This window comes from Micrasema longulum, unplaced genomic scaffold (genome assembly GCF_059751315.1).
Source record: "Micrasema longulum isolate JH-2025_06_02 unplaced genomic scaffold, ASM5975131v1 h1tg000578l, whole genome shotgun sequence".
In the NCBI taxonomy this organism is placed as follows: Eukaryota; Metazoa; Arthropoda; class Insecta; order Trichoptera; family Brachycentridae; genus Micrasema; species Micrasema longulum.
Window position 1 is genome coordinate 667,404 of NW_028277774.1, and position 24,195 is coordinate 691,598.

The 24,195-nt window shown below is 33.8% G+C and overlaps 1 protein-coding gene across 2 annotated transcripts in view; it reads left to right on the plus strand.

Moving 5' to 3' along the window:
* nAChRalpha6 (nicotinic acetylcholine receptor alpha6) overlaps window positions 1-24,195 on the plus strand; it is a 447,337-nt gene that overhangs the window by 375,915 nt on the left and 47,227 nt on the right. The window contains exons 8-9 of one of the 2 annotated variants that reach the window (XM_088228339.1): window positions 6,839-6,925; window positions 16,645-16,754. In XM_088228339.1, the coding sequence (XP_088084465.1) occupies window positions 6,839-6,925; window positions 16,645-16,754 (197 nt within the window). The remainder of the gene's footprint in view (window positions 1-6,838; window positions 6,926-16,644; window positions 16,755-24,195) is intronic. The other variant, XM_088228340.1, reaches the window with a different exon arrangement.

Here is a 24,195-nt window from a genome sequence, read left to right on the forward strand (position 1 = left end):
ACCAGATTCAGATTTCATTGCAGATTACAGTCTGAAAGATTTTTTTATAATTGAAGTCACGTTGTTTGATAGAAAAACAACATTTACAAAAAAAGGTTTTTATAACATTTAGATTATTCAGTAAAGATCAACGATCTTGATCCAACTCTTAAAGATTAAATTCCCGCTATCATTTTTGACTGTGCCCGGAATTTTAAGGATTAAATTTTGCATCAAACTTTGGCATCTGAGAGTATTTACATACTTAATCAAACAGTGTGTAAGTTTCTGTAAATAGGGAAAGGAGGATCCGAATTGATGTTTTTCCTCTGTCGCTCTAATGAAGTGTTTTTGTTAAACGTGGTTGTGAATATGTTAAGGTTTTGTTCGTACAGTGTTCCCTTTTGTATTGTAAGATGGTGTCGCTCGTCTAGTTTTGTGTCAGTGTGGTCGGGGGGGGAAGGGTCGGGTGGGAAGGGTGTGGGACAGTACACGAGGGTAAGGGTGGGGGGACCATTGATACTTGGAGGAAAACTTTACCCGCTTCGGAACACGAGGGCCACATAAAGTGTGCAGTTTTAAATTCAAAAACGTTTTACGAGCACACCAGAATGCATTTATGTCCAGTGGAAATTTACGCTTCTCCTTTTGACATCACCAAAACTACCACGTTAAATGTCAAAAAACTTTCATTTCACAAGTATTATACGCTGCCGATGCAAGAGGGTAAGTATATCTAACTGCAAACATTTCATCAAAATAAATTTTTCAGGATTTTGTAATCATTTTTTTATGTCTCATCAAACGTACCATCAAAATAATGGCATTTTTTCCAGGTTTATAAAGATTATGTTTGATATACTAACTGCTTATTGTGATTCTCGTCCATTTGTGTTATCGTCTCGATTCCCAGCGAACGTGTTCCGGCGAGTCTCCGAGAACGCCTCCACGGATTGTATATTCACAAGCCTTCCTCTCCATTTTTATAGCTTCAACATTTTGTCCATAAAAATGTGGTCCGTAAAAACGCCAGCCAAATAGGGGTGGGAGTAGATAGAATGCTCCCGAAGGGTTGCGGAACTTGTCGAGATGTTAAATAGAGAAAATTCAATCTATCGTAGGGGGATATATCACCCACATGTCAGGCTCATCCTATATATAAACTAGATCTAGAAACGCTTATTTTCTTTCAAAATTTGTATCACCTTGTTTATGTGGTTTTTCGATAAAATCAGAATAGTCGTTTATTTTCCAAACCACTTTGTCATACCACTGACATTATCAAAAATTTCTACTAATTTTGGATGAATTAACCTTACTTTACAATAAATAAATGAAATCTGCTTTACTAGAGTGTATAAAAACACAAAAAGGTATAACATTTTGGAATAATTGGAAAAAGAACAATTATATACTGGTAAACGCTGAAATAAACTTTAATCATATTCTTATTTGCATCATGTTATGTATAAGGCATTATATTAATACTCAAATACGGCAAACCTTGATCATTTGATACATAAAGGCAAATTGTTTAGTCTTACGCTTCAGATCCAGTCCAGGGACTGAGAAACAATGTAAAAATATTTTTTTATAAAAATTATGTAAAATTCGTACATGATGGACTAACTTTGAGATTTTCCATTTCAATTACATAACTACTAACTTAATTTGTGTAAAATTACTAAAACAAATCTAATGTACTCACGGGTTTATTTTTAAGCCTTGAAAAAAGAACAGTCGTGCTCTGAAACCGGTAGGCATATTAAATTTATTTATGTGAATTTGAACACATAGTCATATGCGTACGGAATTCCTGTTAGCTTTAGTACTTAAATGTTAGTAATTTCAAAAAATTTTAAGGATTTTAATTGTAAGGAAATATGTATTTTTAGGGATTCGGAATATTTTTCTTTGAAATTTTACGTTTAAAATCTCATTACCATATTTTTAAAATCCAAATTTTATTATCTCCATCAAATTAAACTTTTTTCTAAATCCAAATGGTGTGTATTTACGGCGGGATGACATTTTTATTTTTTTAAGCGAATTTATCGAGTAGTAATCCCGGGTTTCCCTTCGGCATGGGAGGGGAGAGAGGGTTCGGGTGCTCACTAGGAGCACGTTAAACCAGATTTAATGTTACCTGTAAATAAAAACCCAACTTTCATATAATTTTCACATAAAACGCTTTTCACTAGAAACCTTTTAAATTCGTAGTAACAAGTGAAAATTACCGACGAAAAATGCCATTTCCTCCTCAATTTTATTTTCATTTCTGTGTTTAGAGAACATGCGCGGGATAGTGATTTAATGAATGAGTATTTGAACATAGTTTTTCTGTCACTCTCTTGCAGATGCCTCTCCGATTAATGTGCAAAAAAGACAACTGCATGTCGGACTGATTCCGCTTAATTCGGGATCTCGTGTTCCCTTCTCCAAACCCGAACAATTTTTTTTTAGAAATGGTATCAGAATTTTTTTTTCTGTGTCGGCACGTTTCGCTTTGTTCGAAAATAGTTTTCTTATTTTTAACTCTTAAATGACTGTGCCAAAAAAATATTTTACAAAAGATGATGTATTATCGTGTTATCACAAACAAAAGAGAGAGTATTCTGAAGTTCGAACATTTGAAAGAAAAATTATAAAAGCGTATTGTCAAATAATTATTTTCCCATAATTTATAAGAAACACAATTTAACCTAGATCTGTTCAAATGAATTAAAAAACAAAAATACGTTGGTCATATAACTAGCATTTACTCTCGCTTCTATTGCCAATAACCAACTGATTGAACGAATATCTTTAATTGCTTTTGTCTCTTTCACACAAACGCCAGTCACAGGACAACGTTTCTGTTTTCTTTGTTATAAGTTCTATTCTCGTGCTCTATCTTATACAGTATAACAAATTTATTGTGGTATTGGCATCACTTTCATTCGTATTACTTTTTTTCGCATAGTAAGGATAAATATATTTTGTATTAAAATCCAGCATATTTGTGCAAATTTTACTTTTCAAATCCGATGTAAAAACGTCTATTTGAATATGACAAAAAATACGATTTCATCATTGAAATATTTTTATTTTTTATTTAAAAAAAAAAGTATCAGCGTTCTCATAATTTACCTAAATATTTCAATTTAAGCGGCCATTTTCAACGAGTTGTAAATAATTCTCTATTAGAAAATGGAAACCAAGTTGAGGTAGAGTGAGGATCGAACCTCGGACCTCTGATCCGTGAATCCGCAACAGTAGCCACGGGATCACAACCTGATTCCCAAAATAAAAGAGATGTATGGCCACACAAGAGTTAAACCGTACATCGGCAGATAATATTAGGTACTTTAAAAGGTTTTTAAATACTCCTTGATCATATAAAAAACAATTTGACAAAAAAAAATTCTAGGAACTCGCCAAAAGTGAATATTTAAAGGTTAACAGTATGTGAAAAAATCATTGCTCTTGAGCCATAATCCAGGGAGAAAATTCAAAATACGTATGCTCTTTCAACCACGATATGAACAAACGACGAAATTCCATTTTTTACTTTGTAAAATAAAAATGTAAAACCGATTATCATTTTTTTTTTTACGTTTTATTTCATATTTTGAACATTCATTATTGGACTTCATTATATTCGTTCGGGGAATAGAAAATATCGCAGTTACTCCAAGTTCCCAGAACGCGAAGATAATTCTTTTTTAAAAACATCACAGACTTTTCGTAAGGGTACCGTTCTTTTTTTTCGGCACAACAGGCCAGAAGGCTCAATTACAGTGGCAAATTACTGCGCAGAACACCCAGGCTTGAGAAAAACCGCATAAAATATCATAGTTTTTTTTGTTTACTACAACAGGCTAAGAGGCCTAATTACAGTGGTGAATTAAGGCATAGAACACCCGGGCTTGAGAAAAATCACATTGCAGTGTTGTGTTTTCACTGGCAGTCGAACCTGGAACCTTCTGTGCGTGATTCAAGTGTCTTACACATTACACCATTGATACGTTTATGTACATTACAAAAATATATTTAAGGCAAATGCCTATATATATACATAACACAAAAAAAAAAATCTTTCAGTTACACGAAAGATGTCAATATGCGAAGAAATACTGCTGAATAAAAACATTGCTTTTCTACTGGCATAACCATTGGTACGTTAGTTCCATAATTTGGAAGATAAAACAATAAAATTAGGAACATACAAACACTGCTCTACTCTCCATAACACTTAAGTTGATCGTAATACGAGTACCCGTGGTAAATCAATCAATCGAAAAAATTACACAAGTAAATATGCATTTCTTCTTTTCTCCCAACTACTATTGTCCAGCATACCCAGTATGATATCTGACAGGTACAATCACGGATAGTATCCCTACTTCCATAAGTAAAGATAACTCAGAAGATAGCGTTTGTGTTCTCAGCGGGAATCGAACCTGAAACCTTTCGTGTGAGTCGAACATCTTAACCACTTCATCACGGAAGCCGCTTAGTTCATAAAGTAGACACTTGAATATAGAGAATTCGATAATCTCTGTGACCAGGAGGATGAAGAGTACAGTTATGTGTGTGAAATAAAACCAGAACCCTGGAAGAGCTTTTTTAACACTTGACGGCTGCTCTCAGGTAAAAATGTAACGAAGGAAATTTAGTGGAGATGGGTCCGCTCCTTACGCAGGGGTTAACATGTTCGCCTACCATTCTTGATGTGTTTGGTTCGACTTCTTGTAGGGTGGACTGAATTATTGATTTTAACGGTTCCTTGAACTGTCTTTTCATTATGCTTAGACTAGTACCTAAAGCGCAAGGCTGACTGCCTATGCTTTCTGTAATATATGATCAAGATATACTATATTTACTGTAAAAATGCAGTGTCTTATGCACTATTAAGTGTGGATTAGTTTTTGATGATGATGAATTCGAAAAATCAATTAAACATTCAAGTTTGTTTTTTATTTGAAAAAAACAATATTTGCTTCCTAATGATTAACCGAAATATTTCAATTTTGGGGGCCATTCTCAACTAGTTTTAAATAATTCGGTACAGGTAGACGTCGTTTTGCGCCGGTTCGATTGAGGCTGATTTATAATTACGCCAGTTGGTGCCGGCGCGCGGCGTGGGATTCCCCACGAGTAGGCGCCGCGACTCTAATAGCAGACACACTGTTACACGTTGTTTTATTCTATTACCGTGTACGTGAGCAGCTTATTGTGTGTGTAAAATTGTTTCCGAGTTTGTTTTCGTTTTAATTTTTAGAAAAAAAAAGTATGGTTACATATATTTTTTATTATTACTAAAATTAAAAAAATATTCAAATATTTGTAGTTTATGCTATGATTCTGCAAGAAAGGAAGCAGCAATCAAAGCAAATGAAATGGGGTGTTTTTTTTTTAAAAGGGTGAGAATTTGATTTAGTACCGACGGCGAGTTAGTATTTATTTTAAAAAAAAAACATTATTTATATGAAGAGATTATTATTTATTTTGTAAACAAATTAAAATTGTATTTATAAAATACATTTCCAATTTATTTTGAAAATATAAAGGATATGTATAAAATAAACATTGTTCTTAAAATTTCGACACGGAACCTTACTTTATATCTCCCATTATATTTGTATTCATTTTACGCCGGTTTCTCTCGGAACGGAACCCCGGCGTAAAACGACATTTACCTGTATTGAAAAATGGGAATCGAGTTGCGGTAGAGTGAAGTTCGAACCTCGGACTTCTGATCCGTGAGTTCGTGATACAAGCGACGGGACCACAACCCTGTTCGGAAGTTCATGGTTAAAAAGGGTCATTTGAAAATGTATTTTTACGAATTTTTCCTTCTATTAAACAAAATGGCAACCCTGCTTCTCGATTTACCTAAAATTCGTTGAATCCGACGACAAGCACAGAAGAGCTTTTATTTCCACACAGGCTTATGGGGCCGTATGATCTCTATTTTCTCCTGTAAAAAATCTCACTCGCTTATCTTTGGCTTCCAGGTAGGATCTCTCGATATCCCCTAATACTCCAGTGGATTATCGTCGGTACCTGCCGAAAAAGACTATAATTTAAATAACGACCACAAAACTAAATGTAAATTTGAATAAAGTATATGCATACCATATAACACATATACATAGCTAATTTAGGTAGTGAGGACATGGCGATAGATCATATTTATTTATTAACATGTGACAGTCCAATCGAATAAAGCCATTAACCATGTGATATGAGTTTTGAATAAATATTTCATTTAATATTTGAATTTGCCATATAAAATGTATTGACATTTATTGCAACAGAAAGGAAAACATTTTCGAGAAGGGAATATGGAATTCTAGGCGTTTACAGGGCTTATGAGATATGTCATTGGCTGGTTTAAGTGGCCACATTACGCACTGAGAAACATTCACAATGCTGCCTATGTTTGAATAACCATATTTCTTCAGTTCTTTCATCCGTTTACTTGAAATACGGATCTTTATATAAACTCATTATTGAATGTACGCATTGGTCTGTTTACTGAATAATTATATTAAATGAGTACATTTTTTGCGTTGAGTAATGTTATAACAGTCTCCACCGATTTTTGCTCTGCTGTAAAATGTCAGATTAGCCTTTTTCGTTTGGACCGTCAACCATTCGTTAATATACTGAAAATAATCATATTATAAATAACAAAATGATGAGGAAATATTGTTGGTGTTTGACTTGTATCAATGCACATATTCTTAAAATGATCTTATAATTAATTTTTTTCTTATCAAGTTAAAATCTAGCTGGCAAGCTGCCCGGATCCAGCAGAAGAAATGCAGCGGAAAGAAATGACTCCCGAGTTTTGATTTGTGAAATGTTTCAGGGGTGACGATCCTCCTGTCTCTCACAGTGTTCCTCAACCTGGTGGCTGAGACCCTGCCTCAAGTGTCTGACGCTATACCCCTGTTAGGTACACCTTACCCCGCCTTTACAAATCGCCCAGTTACTCCATTCTGTTCCCAACTATTATTCTTCTTTACATCGCTGTTGTGTGTCGGTCACTTTCATTTTGATACGTCACCACGAATTTTGTATGCTGTGTATACGATTGGATCGGTTGGTTTTATTAAGAGACAGAAATTAATGCCCAGAAAACGTCACTTTTAAACAATTAATCTATTTCAGTTCTTAATTAAACCAACCATTCGACGATTGTTGTTATTTGATTGCTCAGATGTTTTATTAATTAATTATTGTTCGTATTCGTTAATTTCTGTGTTAATTCGATCAAGTTGTGAATGAATGATTCAGTTTTATTGTCTTAACCGGTCTTCGACCATTAATTATAAAAAAGACATACGTAATAATCATTATTTGAACGATCGTTGAAAATAAATATCTTTTCCCTAAAAAACACATTTTTATTACTAACTCAAATACAAGTCGCCCGAAATGTTTCTAAACTGTAATATTTATCTCATTTTTGTTAATCTTGCTGTTAAATTCGTGGCGATAATTCAACATTTGAGGTTTGTAAATAGATCTCGCTTTGTTCAGAGTCGGCATACAGATTACAGTTAAGTTGAAAAGTCGACCGAGGCGAATTGAACTTTGAAAATATTTAAAGCTCGTTCAAACAGTTGGAAAGTTGAGCGTTCTGTCAGAAATCTCACTGTCTCGAGTTTCAACTGATTTGTCATTCGATCGAAATTCTTAATTTATTCGCGAAATGTTCCCAAGTAAGATCCTGTCGAATTGGATAGTACGAAGAAGATCGGTAAACAATGTTTTCATACGGAAGTTGCAAAACATTTAAAATTTGCAAGGAAGAAATAAAAGGAATTAACTGAATTAATTATGCCGTAAAGCCAAAAACCATTGTTTTGATTGTAGCGTGTTTTGTCTTTCTTGGAAATCGATTTGGCTTCTTGAAGATTAAGATTTAACAGCCAATTATCTGGATGTGTGTAAGCTTTATGAGGATAATAACGTTAACTCATTATTTATAATAGTGCACTGTTATCCATACTTATTTTTATAGATAGACACTTATATTTTTTACCTTGGCCTATAATCCTATGTACATATGTACTTAATTAATTCCGTATTGTATTTTATTATGTCTATACCTTAATTTAAAGAAAATATTGAACACACAGTACATACCTTACTTTTTTAACCTTTGACATTTTTTACATTTACGTGAGATAAACCATCTTGAAATGCGGTAAATTATAAATGTCCAATAAAAACCTGTTGATTGTACTGTACAAACATTTTAAGTTTACTTTTGTCGACTTTCGATATAAACATTATTTATCCAACAGAAACATACATTTGTCGTACGAGCATGGCATGTTTTGATATATTTGAAGCATAAGATAAGTTGAATTGACGAACTTTCATAATCATAGTGCATCATTTTATTTTCAGTGTTGGACGTCCAAATAAAATATTTTTGCGCAATATTATTAATTTTTTTACCATCCGTAGAGTTGAAACTGAAAACATCGAAAAATATTTTTAATCTTATAATGAAAATAAATGATATGTGGTTTCGTACGTGGAGCTTGTAACAAGGATATTTTTATATTTTTAACCATTGATTGCGCTTTTTTTTACATTTAGCTTTATTGCATTATATTTGTATGAATAGATTAATGCGCTAACAATGATTTTTAATAAAATTTGCATACAATTTTTTCTGCTTGGTAATTCAGTATTTGGATACGAAATCCTTCGATTTCGTTGTTTAGTTTAACTCTCATAATTAAATTGAAATTTGAAAAGTAGCCAAGTAATAAATTAGCTACGTAATCTGCGCGGGTGAGGAAAGTGCCGAAGGTTAGAGGTAATGGGAATGTGGACGAACGCGGGCGCGGAGTGTTGTAGCCCTTCGAAGACGCGAGGAGGCGAGACCCCCCCCGCCGCGCCACGCCGCGCCGCGTCGCGCCGCGCCACGCAGCCTCACGTACGTAACCACATTTCCATTTGTCTGTTCACACGAATACCCGGACTTGTCCACTGCCATAGTACACTTGACAATCTCTCGATTCATTATGTTATATCTTTGTCATAAATCCTACACACATGTGTTCACAACTTGTTACCGTAATGCTGAATCGATTACCTGAGCTAAGACATTGCCTGCCTTTACCAGTACAAAACATGGTATCATTACATTTGTTTGTTCTTTCAATTATGGATTACTGTAAACGTAAAGATATTGTTTAAGTGTGATTTAATTGTTCGATGTGACGATTTACATGATACTTGGAGGTTTGGGTGTAACGAGCCTCAGCCGCCGGTATATAATATAGATATATTTTACTATGGTTTATTCACACACTTTCGAAGATTCATGATTCTTTTTTCTGTTGCTGCATTGAATTTTTATTGTTTTTTGGTACATTTTCATCATTATTCTTCCTGACAAATGTGTGAGAGTGAAAAACAGAGCCGCTCAAAAGTTAACACAGTCGAACATTTATTCGATGAGTTTTTACCAACATACTCGGCTCAATTCAAAATAAAATTTAAAAAAAATTCTCTATTGAATAAAAATAAAACCTTGAGCCGCTTTGTTTGTTTATGTATCATGTTGCGATGTGTTTGGATGCTTTGACTCGGGGTCGTTTGATTAAGATTGAATTAGGGCAGATCACAATAATGCCGACGACAAGTTTGAGGACGATGGAGAAGAATCTCAGCCGAGAAGAAAGAGGCGAAGAGAGAAACGATAAAGTAACCGAGTGACAGTGTGCGAGTGTTTTTGTTCCAGGTGTTACAATACTGCTGTCACAAACAGTTTTCTCGCTCTTGGTGGGTAACGTGATCACCAAGACCTCCGAGGCCGTTCCTCTGATAGGTGAGAGCGCTAGCTCAGCACCGTGTCTTGATCTGGCAAACTTGATTATCTCTTCCAAAACAAAACACGACTCAGTCCTTCTGATCACTAAACTATCATCTAATATTATGTATACTGCTAACATCTAGAACCGTGGCCAGCGAGTCCACGTCACGTGCACTTTCCTTATGATTTCTGTACTCTGACAACATCAGTAACTCGACCACCGGCTCTCGCGGTGCAACTGACACTGTGCCACATGGCCGTATGGCCGTGGAAGCGGCCGCGGAAGCGACACACTAGAGGAGGAGCCTAGACGATAACACTAGTTGGGTCGCGCTACTTGTTCCTCGTGTGAATCTCACTTCATCACAAAGGCAATGTCTCACTTAAGTAATCGTTTCTAAATTATTTACTTTCACCGCATGCTTCACGCGTGCTGTGAAATTGAAAGTGGTATCGTCTTTGCGAACCTCCATAATTGGCTTTAAATGCATTGTCGAAGCTTCCGATTTTACGTTATAAACCTAGAGGCCATTGAAATGAATTACATATAGTTTTATCACATTCTTTTGAACACACCATGATGATTTCACAACCCCAAATCTTGTCAGATATTAATCTGTATGATGTAGTGTAATAATATAATATGGCCTAAAATTCACTCTGCTTCTTTACATCACGTGTTTCGAAAACTTCCTTTAAAGCGAGATAAATCTTTCTTAACGTAATAATGCATCATGGCTTCAGTGAATTTAACGCATTTTGATTTCAGTCCTCGATTCATAGAATCGTTTTCCTCTTCCAATCCGTAATTGATAAAAATTACAAGTACTAAATTAGAAATTATCCCGCTTATAATGTAAAATAAAATGAACTTTCTTACTTCAGCCCTGACCGAACTTATAAAATAAAAATTCTCAATAATGTTGAACCTCGTCATTGGTAATTCGACGGTTATTTTATATCTCTCACAAGGGTATAAATTAATCAACTAGAGGATAGTCTGATGACGTGGCTGGAAATAATTTGACAAAAGTAATCAATCGATTTATAATGTTTCAAGTCAAAGCTCACCTAGGGGAAAATCTCCATATAAATGTTTAATATTTTCCAAAAGAGACGTGATAGAACTTTTGGTTACTTTTTTTAACTATACCTAAAATAAATTTTAAATGAAAATAATTCGCAATTATTGCGATTGGTTTAGCAATAAATAACTTAAATTTTAATTTACAATTTTCAGTTTTTTTATTTCATTTTTATTTTTTGTGAATTTTCTCTTGGTCGTCGAAATTAAAATCGTGCATATAAAATAAAAAAAAAGTTCTAAATAATTAGTAATTTATGAAACAACACATGAATTACACCCGGTGTCCAAAAGAGAATTCACCCCGTTGAATAAATATGAGAACTAAATAAAGCCTAAGATAAATGATGACATGTATATATGATAAAGAGTACTGAAATATAAATGTTTGCAGGGTGGTGGAGAGCACCAGAGTGCGCAGACTAAATGTTTAACCATAACTGTTATGTATTTTATTTTTATTTCGCATTAATTTCATCCGATGAATCATCCATCTAAAAACTGAAATAAACTGTGAATTAAACCCATGATAAAAGAAACAATGAGTAAAGAAGACAAATAACCGAGTTCGCGGCAAACTGCGACCTCCACAACCTCCAAGTATCAAACATTCTTGCTATCCTCGGGCCTGGGTCCTCGGCTTTATCTCGCTGCCTTTGTATCTGTCGCTTCGTCTTGTGCCTGCCATACTTTAGTACGCTCTTACTTCCTCATGTAGTCCATCGAGATCTTGCCTCGATTTGCATGCCCGCTCTTTATGTTCTAAGTGTTCGTGTGATGTCCCTTTCGCTTTGTAGCGATATCACTTTGTGTATTTTGTACGATACCGCTTTACTTTTATTTAGTAGTAGCCGCGTAGTATTGTGACCCGAATCTCGGATAGGACTTAATTAACTTTTTCAAAACTTACTTAATTTGTTTTATCATTCTTCTCGACCCGTTAAAACGAAATAAGTCTAACAGCGTATTTATCCAATTAGAAATGTCTTCGTCCCCGATAAATAATTTTCATTGACTTTCTTTTTGCTTCTTCTTTATATCTGGACAGACTTTGATAAGGGTGAAATGTCGAAAAAGGGTTTATTCGTGTGACAAAACACTAATGGAACTATGTTGTATACTGCCCATCTATATTCCCTTAATAAACACGTTGATTCCACTACGTTACTTAATTATTAAACGGGCGTATAGATGCCGAAATAAACAACGCTCTCGAAGCATGTGCGTACTTTGTATGTAACCATGTCAAAATACAGCTTTTAAAACATTAAAACAGGATAATCGGGGGAAAACGAAATTCCAACTTTAATTTATTTCCGCATGAAGCAAAACCCCTAAAAGATATTGCTGTCATAAATTATATTTTACCTGTGTAAGTCCCGAAGCTGTAAAGCATACGAATTTTCATTAGACATTTTAGTAGGTACACCCGATTCGGAATCCTAGTCGTTATATTTAATTTAGTTTGTAACGATTAATCTTTAACGTCAAGGACGAACGTAATATGATCATCTCGACTAAACGTTCCATTTGTAACGAAGTGCTTGTTTCAGTAAATAAATGAAACATTTAGTACGATTATGCTTTACTTTTTACTAAAAAGGAAAAAAAAGCGTTATTTCATTAATACAAAATGGACCTACGAAATTTACTCGTATAATTGATGGTTTTTAATCGCATCCGTTTTGAAGAAGATTTAAAAAGTATATTAAAATATGTTTAACAATATTAGTTTTTAAAAAATTTAACGACTAAATAAGAAATCTGCATTTTATTTCTTTGATAATATAAAAAACAATAAGAAAAAAATAATTACATTACGAAATACTAAGAAAATTACGTTCTAAAGGTTGTTCATAATAATAATTATTATTAATAAAAGTTATAACATTCGGGAAAAAAATAATTAAAACTTCGTTTAAAATGCTTCGGCTTTCTCGATAAATTAAAACGTGGATGACATCATAAAGTCTTCGTTTTGTATTACATACGATCCATACGAGTTGAGTAAAAATTAACTACAGCTTCAAGCTTTTACGGTGGAGAGAAGGAACGTTAAAGAGATTAATGAAATCTTGATACTGCCTTTACTTTACCTGGATAGGCAGAAAGGTATGTAAATGCTTTAGGATTTGAATATCACCCTTGTAGTAGGAAATGAGTCTCGTAATCAAGTCACGGAGGGGAGAAGTGTTCTATTTTGTCCCACTATAAAATTATCGGGGATGTTGTTCCCGATTAATTACTTGGAAAAATTGTGCCTCAGTGTTTCCGTCATATTGTTTAGAAATAATGTTCCATATTGTATGTTTCGTATATTTTGTGTCTCATTGAATATAACATTGAGATTTTAATGTTTAAAAAATATGAATTAGAATTTATCTGTATAGTTAAATAAAATGTTTTAATACAAAAAACACAGTATTTTGAACTAATATTATTATTCACGAGAAAAAACAGTCTAATTTCTGTGTTTAAAACAAACGAGTAGGTACTTACTTATAAAAATTAAGATAATGTACCTTAAATATTTTAACTCACACAGAACATCAATAATTTTAAACACAATGCGAGGTTGCAGTCATTTTTTTTTTTTTAAATTTCGTAAGTTTATGTTAATAATGAATCAATCAACTTTTTCAATTAAAAATATTTAAATTATCGTCGTTAAATAAAGCGGGTTTTGATTGATAATGACGTATGAAATTATTTTTTTTTATAATTAATTAAAATTTACGACACAACGTTTTTTTACTAAAGGAATATTGTGTATTAAATTTCTTTTTATTAGAATCACGTTTTCGTAGCGAAAATAATTAACGGTCAAGTAAGAACGAAAATTTTCTTTGATAATAAATCAAAAGAAATTAAGAAAGGGCTTTGAATATTTGAGCCCTAAGTAAGGTTCTTTACTTGATGTACGGAAGGAAAATTTTATCGGAATGTAAATCATTGTTTTTCGGGGTGTTGTCGACCTATAGCAGTCGAAATAAATTTCAATAAACGTCTACACAGTGTTTACCTTTTTCACAGGTGTGCGGAATAAAAATCGCGAGCTGGTCGACCCTGTAGGGGTCATCTGTTCCCTGAGCACGTTCTTGTTCAGCTATCTCATACACCTGTGGGTGACATCAATACCTGGCCTTATCAATATTCCAGAGATATTCTGGCTCACCTTGTTCCGGGTGGAACATATTGCACCCACATGGAGAGATATAGCGTTTTATCCGCATTACGTCTTCACGTCGACTAAAATCTATTTATCCGACATTATTTGCACTGTGGCGCTGCTGGCATATAAACGAGAGTTAAAAAAATACACACCTATGAGTGCGCAGTGCGTGCGTGTAAATCAATTCGTTTTCGAAAAAAACAGCCTGAAATAAATCTTAAATAAATACTTCAAGTAGAGAATAAAAAAAATACTATAAATTCGTATATTTTGAAACTTTAGTCGAATTTTAAAAATGTATCGAAAATGATTTTTGGGTTTGGTTTTTTGTCATTGTCATACTTTGAATAACAAATTTTAACACATTTTAGGATAGTTATTATATTCTTAAAAAAGGTCACATAAAACTAATATAATTAAATCATTTGAAGTTATTTATAAAAACAATAAATTGTTTTTATTACAGGATAAGTTTAAATATACGAAAACTGGTTAATTATCATTATATTTTTATGATTCCTTTCGAGATTTGGAAAGCAATGTTTTAGATTGTTGTTTTTTTTTATTAAAACATATTTGAATAAGTAAATGTTGTAAATAAAAGATCTTACAGCGAGTTAATACGCTTAATTACTTTTTAAAACCGCATGTTTAGTGTTGCATTTTCCCTTAAAAATGTATAAAAGTCGAAAGTTAACAAAAATTCGCTTGAAAGATCAAAAAATGAGTGTTGATGTATTTTGTTTTATTAAATAATATAATGTTCCATCTAGATTCTAAATAATTTCGAAAGAGTGTATTTCTTGAATTTGTTCTTTGAAATAAAATAATACATCAAAATAATGTATTTTATCATCCAAGGGAAGAAAAGTTTTTGAAATAAACCGAGAGGACTGAGAAAAAAAATGTTATGTTCCAAAATCCTGGCAAAAGACTTTCAATCATTGTCTGATTTGTTACTTTGTTTTGGAGAACAATCGACCAGTAATTTGATGAAGCTATCTTAACGAGTTTTCAACTTTTGCAAAAGAAACGAAGAGGATCACTCAATATTTTTGTATTAAAACTTTGAAATGCTTTCTTCAAAAGTTTTTAACGAAACAACTCGAGATTTAACTCACAGAAACTTAAAGTAGATAAACAAAATAGTAATCAACAATATTTGGAGTCCTGTAGAACTCCAATTATCTGAACTCCGACTATCCGAATCACTAATTTTCCGAATCACTTTCAAAATTTCAGAAAAAAAAAAAACATTCGCAAAAAAACGAGTTAGCTGTCCAAAAAAGGATGATGACAATTAAACAGCTTACTTTGACCGATATGTTCAGCAAGCAATGACTTTTATTACTAATGCACAGCACTTGTAACTACGCTTCACATGTAAAAGTGCTGCCTTTCCATTTAATTAATTTAAAGCGCATTAATTATTTTATTTATAAATTTATTTGTTTGGATTACATATTTAATGTTATCCAAACATTGCAAAACCATGACCTGGATTCAATTAACTAAATTTGTAAAAAATTGGTTACTGGGTTGAGGTAGAGAAAAATCGGAAAATTTACTCAAAAACATTCTTAAATAATAAATAGTATAAATTAATATTATGTAACCGTATAATAAATAAACTAGTAAGTAAAAATGTCTTCCTTAAAACAGGTTGTACCAGTTAGGCAGACTAGAAACGATCCAGAGAAATCTATTACCTAAGTGTGTATGTAGTAGATTAAAAAAAAAAAGAAATTTTTGATGATGATTTTATTATTAATATTTTCAACATACATACAGCAATGTATTAAATCAGACCCTAATTCGAAAAAAAAAAATTTTTCGGATTTTTTACTATCCGAATGGGGTCTGGTCACTATTTATAATTTATTTATTTATTTACGAACTTATGCAGTCCATTCTAACAATGGTAAATACAATTTCTTATTATAAATACAGGTACTAATCAAATAAAATACAACTCAATAAAATTAAAGCTAGGACAAAAAAAATACACTACCTCAAGACAAGATCCAGTCTATCTTATTATAAAAACCTACACCAAAAAAGTCCAGATCTTGTCTCGAGTTTACAATACGACACAATCGGAACATCGGTGCATGCAAGCCATAGTTTGTGCTGTGTTGATCAAGGAAGAGCTTGGATAGTTGGAGTTCTACAGTATTTCGTATATCTCAATGAAAACTATAATAAAAAATCAATCACTTAACCTGTTTAACATTTATAATTAAGACCATCATTGAATGTTGTTTATTATCTTCTTTTGTATCCAGGTGCCCTACAAAAAAATTCATAATATTTATTTGATTTGAATAAAAAAATAATGAAAAGTATTTCATGGATTTTTATCAAAAAAACGTTATATTAATCTTCCGTAAAACACTCATGTGTCACAAATACAAGTCTCGATAAAATAGTTGTCTTACAATATTGACAACTGTGGACTGGTTGTTTCATCAAGATTAATACTTGAGTATTAAGTTATATGTATACTTAAGTATTAAGTAATATGTATGCTGCTTCTTTCGATAATTTTATTCTTTATATTAATGAATTTGTTTTAATTAGGTACATATTTCAACTGCATAATGTTTATGGTGGCTTCGTCCGTGGTGCTCACTGTGGTGGTTCTAAACTACCATCATCGGACAGCTGACATACATGAGATGCCTCAGTGGGTGAGTCTTAATGCAATTACTCCTTATCGACACGTCCTTCAAATAACCATTGACTGCAATGGACCCCCATGGCATCGTAAAAGGAATAAAGTCGTTCAGTGGGATGACATACATTCTTCTAATAAGCAGAATTATTCAGTTGGTATAATGAATTTATTTAATTTAGTTCACTGTTATTAGCATAGTAAAATGCACGTTCCATGGAATTAAGAACAATCCAGAATCAGAATAAGGTGACCAAACTCTTAAAAGGGATGTTTGACGTTTTGACCCATTAGTTTCTTTGTAGACGTCTCTCAGTACGCAACTCCCGATTTGAATTCAACTATGCCGTGTTAGGTCAATTTAAATTGTAGAAATACTGCTGAGATCTTGAAGAAACAGGATGAGATCACATTTTCTTGGGTAAGGAGCAAATGCATCACTCGAAAATTTAATTATTTTTCTATCTGTCAGATTTTCAAAGAAGACAAAATGGACATTTTGTTAGTGTTGCCAGGGTAGTCAATTTTTAAGCTACTTAGAGAGAACATCTAATGAGAGAACTAACGAAAATTGGACCTGTCGGATTAAACATCGCCGTGGTGGAAATTGGACCGATATTATCTTTAAAACATCAAATATTACTAACGTGACATAAAAATATTTGTTTCATGCAAAATAAAATTTGTTTTAATTTTTAAGTTCAAAGTTCATTAATTTAAGTACTCTTATTAAATGACCATTTACTTATCAAATCTGTTGTGTCAATCAATGTTTCCGAGTGTACAATAAAATCTTTTTCTTTTAAAAAAATATAATTATCTTACGTTATTTGTTTTATGATTATATTTTTCGCGATCTGGCAAACAGGCAACATAACGCGGCGACTTCGCGCATGCGCGCGGTAAAGGAGGGGAAATTGGGGTTTTTTTTCGATACAGTCCGATGTATTCAAATATGATTCTACACTCCTTCTGGACTATTCTCAATTCTATGGCACGTTCACTTTTACATTCGTTTTAATACTTATTTATATATTTAACATAGCCGTGTCCGGGTGAATGAATTATGTAGTTTCACACGTGGAAAATATAAAGCTCTTTTTTTGACCTAATAAAGCTTAGCCGAAAACAAGTGAGGGTTATCACTTGAGCCCTTACAGGGCACTGCAGATTGAACACACAGCTTTCTAGAATGAAAATTTCTGAAACTTCTAGATGTAGGTTCTGCAGTGCAGATGAGGAAACACTTAAACATATTATATGTGAATGAGATGCTTTACATCATAAAAGAAGCTTCGTCATCGGGGGACTACTGGTTAAACCTGAGGATGTTAAAGAGCTCGCCTCCTACTTAATAGCCCGATACTTTATGGATCAGGGCTTGGAGGGGGAGAGCTATTTACCGAGACCCGTCACAATAGATCTTCACAGGTCGCAGTGACGTCAGGAGCTTGCATAGCACTGATCCTCACCACTACTAAAAAGAATAATAATTTGGGAAATATAACCAGAACCCCGGACGAGTGTTTTCGACGCGATGGCTACACTCAGGTCAAAATACTGCAAAAGGAAATCGAGCGGAGATACGTCCGCCTCGTAGTACAGTGGTCGATGCGTTCGCCTACCATGCTTGAGGTCATGGATAGGATTCCTCACAGGATGGACGTGAAATTTTGGTTCCAAAGGTGGTTCTATAACTAATACTCTATGGTTACTGGACTGGAATCCGAAGCGTAAGAGTAATCACCTTACCTTCCATGTAGAAATGATGAAGAAACGCTGCAATTAGAGTATCAATGCCATGATAGATCATTTAAATCTTAGATAGCTCACTTTATTTTCCTTTTTTCTATATTTTTATTTCTTTAATTAACATTTATTTAATGCTGTTTTGATAACATTACCGTAATAACAAAAATGATTGAGGTATTTTTCTAAACGTGAATTAAAAAGCTCATAAATATAAGTCCTCCCTAAATAAAATCATTTTCACGCTTTTGTACTTTGTTTTTGGAAGCATTGGTGACTACACAATGCTTTTTATCCTATAGGTACTGATGCATTTCCTATATTATCCTTTTTTACCTACCAAACAATTCTTGTGACACCTTATAAATACATTGTCATGATATTTAAGTACTTATTAATATAACTTTTAAAAACACGGTGTAAAAACTATAGGTTTTACTGTTTTTTTCTGTACCATTTGAACCCTGAAAAAAGTCAATGCTGCAGTAAAGTTTATTTTCAAGGCAAGAAATGTATGAAAAGTACTTCCTGTATTAAGAATTTATCACGTACACCCCCAAGGGAACAATTCTCTTTTTATACTGCGGTTTCATTTGATATAAAGCACTTTTAGATAGGGGATGAAAAACTTAATCGACTTGTTGCGCTTTACATTACGTGGAAGGTGTTCGAATATGAAATAAATGTCATAAAATAAACGGACATGAATTAACACTATAATATTATTCAAAAGTCTGTTATGAAAGTATTAAGAAACATAATTGCCCATCTACGTAAACAATTACTATTGTTTTCCTTACTGAAATCAAAATATATGCACGAGTTCGCAACTTCCTACAGCAGAGATAATCATCCGACACGAGTGGTATTGTATTAAATAAACACATTGTACGGTATAATGGCACGAATATACTGGCTTGTATTTATGTACGTCTATCTACGGAGTCAAATATGCTTGTATATAAACAATAAACTTGGGTAGAAACTGACAACGACGAATGAACGAATGCGGAAACGGTTGTAATACATATACAATACTAATTAATCAGAAAGTTTAAAGACAGGAAACTATAATTTAGACGGAATACAGGCCCAGGAGTATATGTCTGACACGTCAGGAAATTTGCAATGTATTTTCCCATCCGCAAATTGCTTCTATTAATCTGGAACACTGGTACATTCCGTTTTTCCAGAGAAACATATAAAGAATTCCATTGTGCGAACAGAGTAAATGGTTTCTTAATACGGTGAAATATTTCATCTCCTTCAAGTATGTTACGCGCTCCGTTTCGAGCAAAAAGCGCTCGGATTCAACCGGTTGGATTTTGCATTGAAATACCTACCTGATATTCCACATAATTCGCTCTGGCATCGTTTTGCCAGAAATTCTGCGGAAGCTATTTGTCGATCTCCTAACTGCGGGATATTCATGAGGCGGTGACGATTTCACCAAACGGGCTATGGAAATTACGCTTCAACAATCCTGTGTTTTATGATCCGAAATGGCTCTGTTGAAAGATGATTTCTGACGGAGAACATTTTTCACGTCTAGTGCAATATGGTCACTATTCGTGAGATAAATGAGATCACATTACTAATGATACTTCATGTGCTTTTTCACTATTCCTCCGAGGCATAAAATGCCGCTGATTAAATTCGCGCTGTGTAATATTTTTAGAGATACTAATCTCTTTGACTCTTCGGGGCGTATTCCTATTCATTTTTAAAACAAAAAACCTTTTAGCTGAGATTTTTATGCCTCTGTTTATGTTAGAGGATTAAAAAATATTTTACATGCAGAAAAATACAACTTCAATAGAATTATAATTTTAAATTTTTTATTATGTTACTAAAGCGCAAATACTCATAAAACGCAATTATAAAGATTACTTTAAGTTGCGTCATTTTTCAATATATTTTCACATATTTGTAATAACTTGACATTATTTTTATTTATTGACACTTTATATACATATACAATAAATATACATATAAGGGCGGGCATATTGCCTTAAGGCAATTTCTTCCTACCTACCCAAACCGTTCAGTTTGAGAAAATTATAAATACATGGACATATTGAATCTTACAATTTTATACAAAAATTAAAAGCAAAGATTAACAAAAATAAATATATGTATAAAAAAAAAAAAAAATAACACTTTACTATGAAGAGAGGAGAGGGGATGGGAAGGAAAGAAGAAGGATAAAGGAACAATTCAAATATTTAGATAGTGACATTTCAATCTCGACTTAAATGTAAATAAAGAAGGGGCGTCTCTAACATTAGTTGGTAGATTATTCCACAATCGAGCGGCTACTACTGTGAAAGAGGAGGCAAAAAAATTAGAGCGATGACAGGGTATTAAAAGGGTTCTCTCGTTACTAGAACGAAGAGATAGTCCGTGTTGTGAAAGAGGTTGGATGAGCTCTCGCAGATAAACAGGCGAAGTGGGATTATTTAAAATATTGTGAAGAAGTGATAGAATGTGAATTATTCTCGTGTAATGGTGCACAAGACACTGTACATGCAGAACTGGGGCACCAATCACTTTCAGAATTTTTGCGGTGATTTATTTTAATATAACAAGATAAAAATTGAAAGTAAAGTATATGGGGAATATTTTATTGAATATATCATGCTTGGTATCCCTATGTGTTTACAACAACATTTCAAAAATGACGTGTTTGTATTAAATAACTTTTCTAACGTTGCAAATCAACAATAATTACCCAATAAATTCCATCGGTCGGAATTAACCCGAAGGCATCCTTAAGAACATTCTTGCCAAATAGCTTCGAAGTAAACCCAACTACTAACGTTACTAATTGATTATTGATAAGGATATAGAAAATTAATAAAGTCATTCTGCTATCAAACAATGGCGTAAAACCAAGTTGAAGAGTCGAGGAAAAATCTGATTTAAAAAAAAAAACATCCATGTAATATAATAATGAATGTGATAGTTCATATTTTTTATTACGTTATTTCAACGATTGGGAAAATATTTCTTAACGTGTAGTTAAAACAATTTTAAATTAACCACTGACGCATAGTAACATAGGAATAAAATATAGACTATCCACATGTAAGATATATAAAATATTACGTTGCCCTCAACAATATGAAAAAAAGCGATTACGATACACATGCTATAGGAAAATATCAGGTTTTTTAAATGTTTTGAAAGTAATAAAAGTCTGTAAATTACTTTCCCGTAAAAAAAAAATATATGTTAATTATTAGCGGCATTAATAATATTTTTAAATTTGTAATTTTGGATGCCCACAAAAATGGTCATTCCGTTAGCCACGCCGCGCCATCGGCGTCGTTCAGTAATACCGTTCAACGTTCATTGATTAAATTCCAAAAAGAAAGGAAAAAACAATGCAGAAATCAGAGCCGAACTGAATGCTGTTTATGGCAAGTTTACACCGTCGATATAACCGTTCAATTTTGGAAAGCAGAATTTGTTCGCGGTCGTCCGAGTGTTTTTGATGATTATCACTCAGGGCCCTCGAATGTCGTCATTACAACAGAAATCGTCAACAAAATCGTAAACGCTATCGTACACAAACATTTGGATCTGAAAAAGCTGTCCGCGTGATGGGTGCCGCGTTTGCTCGCTATCGATCAAAAATGCACATGAGCGACGGATTCGGAGAAGCTTTTGGCGAAAGTGAAACGTGATTCGAAGGATTTTTTTCATCAATACGTTACTGTTGATGAAACGTGGGTCCATCACTACACGCCTGATAGAAATGGACAGTCCAAGCAGTGGAGAAAACGTGACGAAGATGGCAAAGATAACCCGATCAGCCGGTAAGGTGATGGCGACTGTTTTTTGGGATGCAAAAGGCATTTATTTTTTTTACTTATCAAAGGGTAAAACAATAACTAGAGATTACAACGCAAATTTTTTACCGTTTCGACGCTGAACTGAAGAAAAAATTTCCTGGTTTGGCTCTCAAAAAAAAGTTATCTTCCATCATGTCAACGCAGCCACTCGCAGATCGGCCGTCGTGCAGTCAAAATTAAACCAATTAGGCGACAAATTGATCGATCACCCACCGTATTCAACAGATCTAGCCGCTTTCAACTTCTTCCTGTTCCCAAACCTTAAAAAAAATGGCTCGGAGGAAGCCGTTTTGCAACGAACGACGAAGTGACGACAGAAAATTCACACTATTTTAAAGAGCTCAAGCAAAATTACTTTTCGGAAGGAATAAAAAAATTGGAAAGCTGCCTTGAAAAATGTATTACCCTAAGATAGGAATACGTTGAAAAATAAATTATAAAAACAACAAAAATCGTGCGTTCTCTGACTAAGGCTAGCTGTCCGTCAAACGACCCTCGTATTTATCTTAAGTTAATTTTATACCTTTTTTTCATTTCCACGTATTTCTTCGACACTAGTTTGGTGCGGTAAAACGACTAAAAACGGAACGTAAAATTGTATTTGCTCGCCATTTACAATTCCGGGCGAATGAAAAACAAAACACCAACGGTAGACGCAGTAGCACTGTCGTCCAATCAGCGAACGTAAACACGAATGTTAGCGAATGCGATGGGAGGATGATTGGAAACATCATTAAAATTTGATTTCCCGTAAATGGAAATTGCAGGTGGTTCGAAAAGAAATTTGGCAACCGCGGAATTTCTCACTCTGCAATATCTGGCGTAAAAAGCTTTTTTCAAAACTGCCTTCAAAATATTAATATTATTTTGATTGGATCCAAATATTTACGTACAAAAATACTTTATTTTACCCGCTGGCAAGTTTTTCAGAATCATTATCCTTTCGGCACCCAGTATTGTATAGGGCACTGTATTAGTACACCAAATGGAGCCTATTTTGATTATTTGTTGTGTTAAGATGTTACTTGCTTAAGTTGTTGGTACGTTATTTATTGTTTTTTTTGTAATTTCTTTATTTGTATTACTTTGTATTCACATTATTATAACAACAACAACAACAACAAACCATCACGCCGTTTCCCCGTAGGGGTAGGCAGAGAGGATAGAACGCCATAACACTCTATCTTGGCATACAGACCTCGCTTCCTCTACATTCATACATCTTCTTATGCACGCACGCCGATTATTCCTACTTTTGACATGTCCATCTTCAAGTATTTGATGGACTTGATCGTGCCATGTCTTTCTCGGTCTTCCTCGTTTTCTGCATCCATCAACATTTGCATCGTAGATCCTTTTAGTCATTCTTTCGCTGTCCATTCGCTCTACATGTCCAAACCAACGCAGCACCCCTTTCTTGATTCTGTCAATAATGCATGTCTCAGCCTTACACACTTCACGGATCTCGACATTTGTGCACCTATCATACATCGTTTTACCACACATTCGCCTGAGGGATCGCATTTCGACAGCATTCAACCGACTTTCATCATTATTTTTCCAATTCCATACTTCGCTCCCATACATTAGAGTTGGAACTAGAACTCCGTTGTGAACTGCTAGTTTAGCCTCCTGCGATAAACATTTGTTTGCCAAAGTAGATTTTAGTGCACCGTTCACCCTGTTCCCGGCACTCACCCTCCTTTCAATATCTTTATCGGCCTTTCCGTCCCTAGTAAACATACTTCTCAGGTACACAAATTCTTCTACCTGATTCAGAATATCTCCGTTCACGCTGATCTCACATTTAGTTATATTTTCATCCCTTTCAAAACCATCACTTTCAATTTA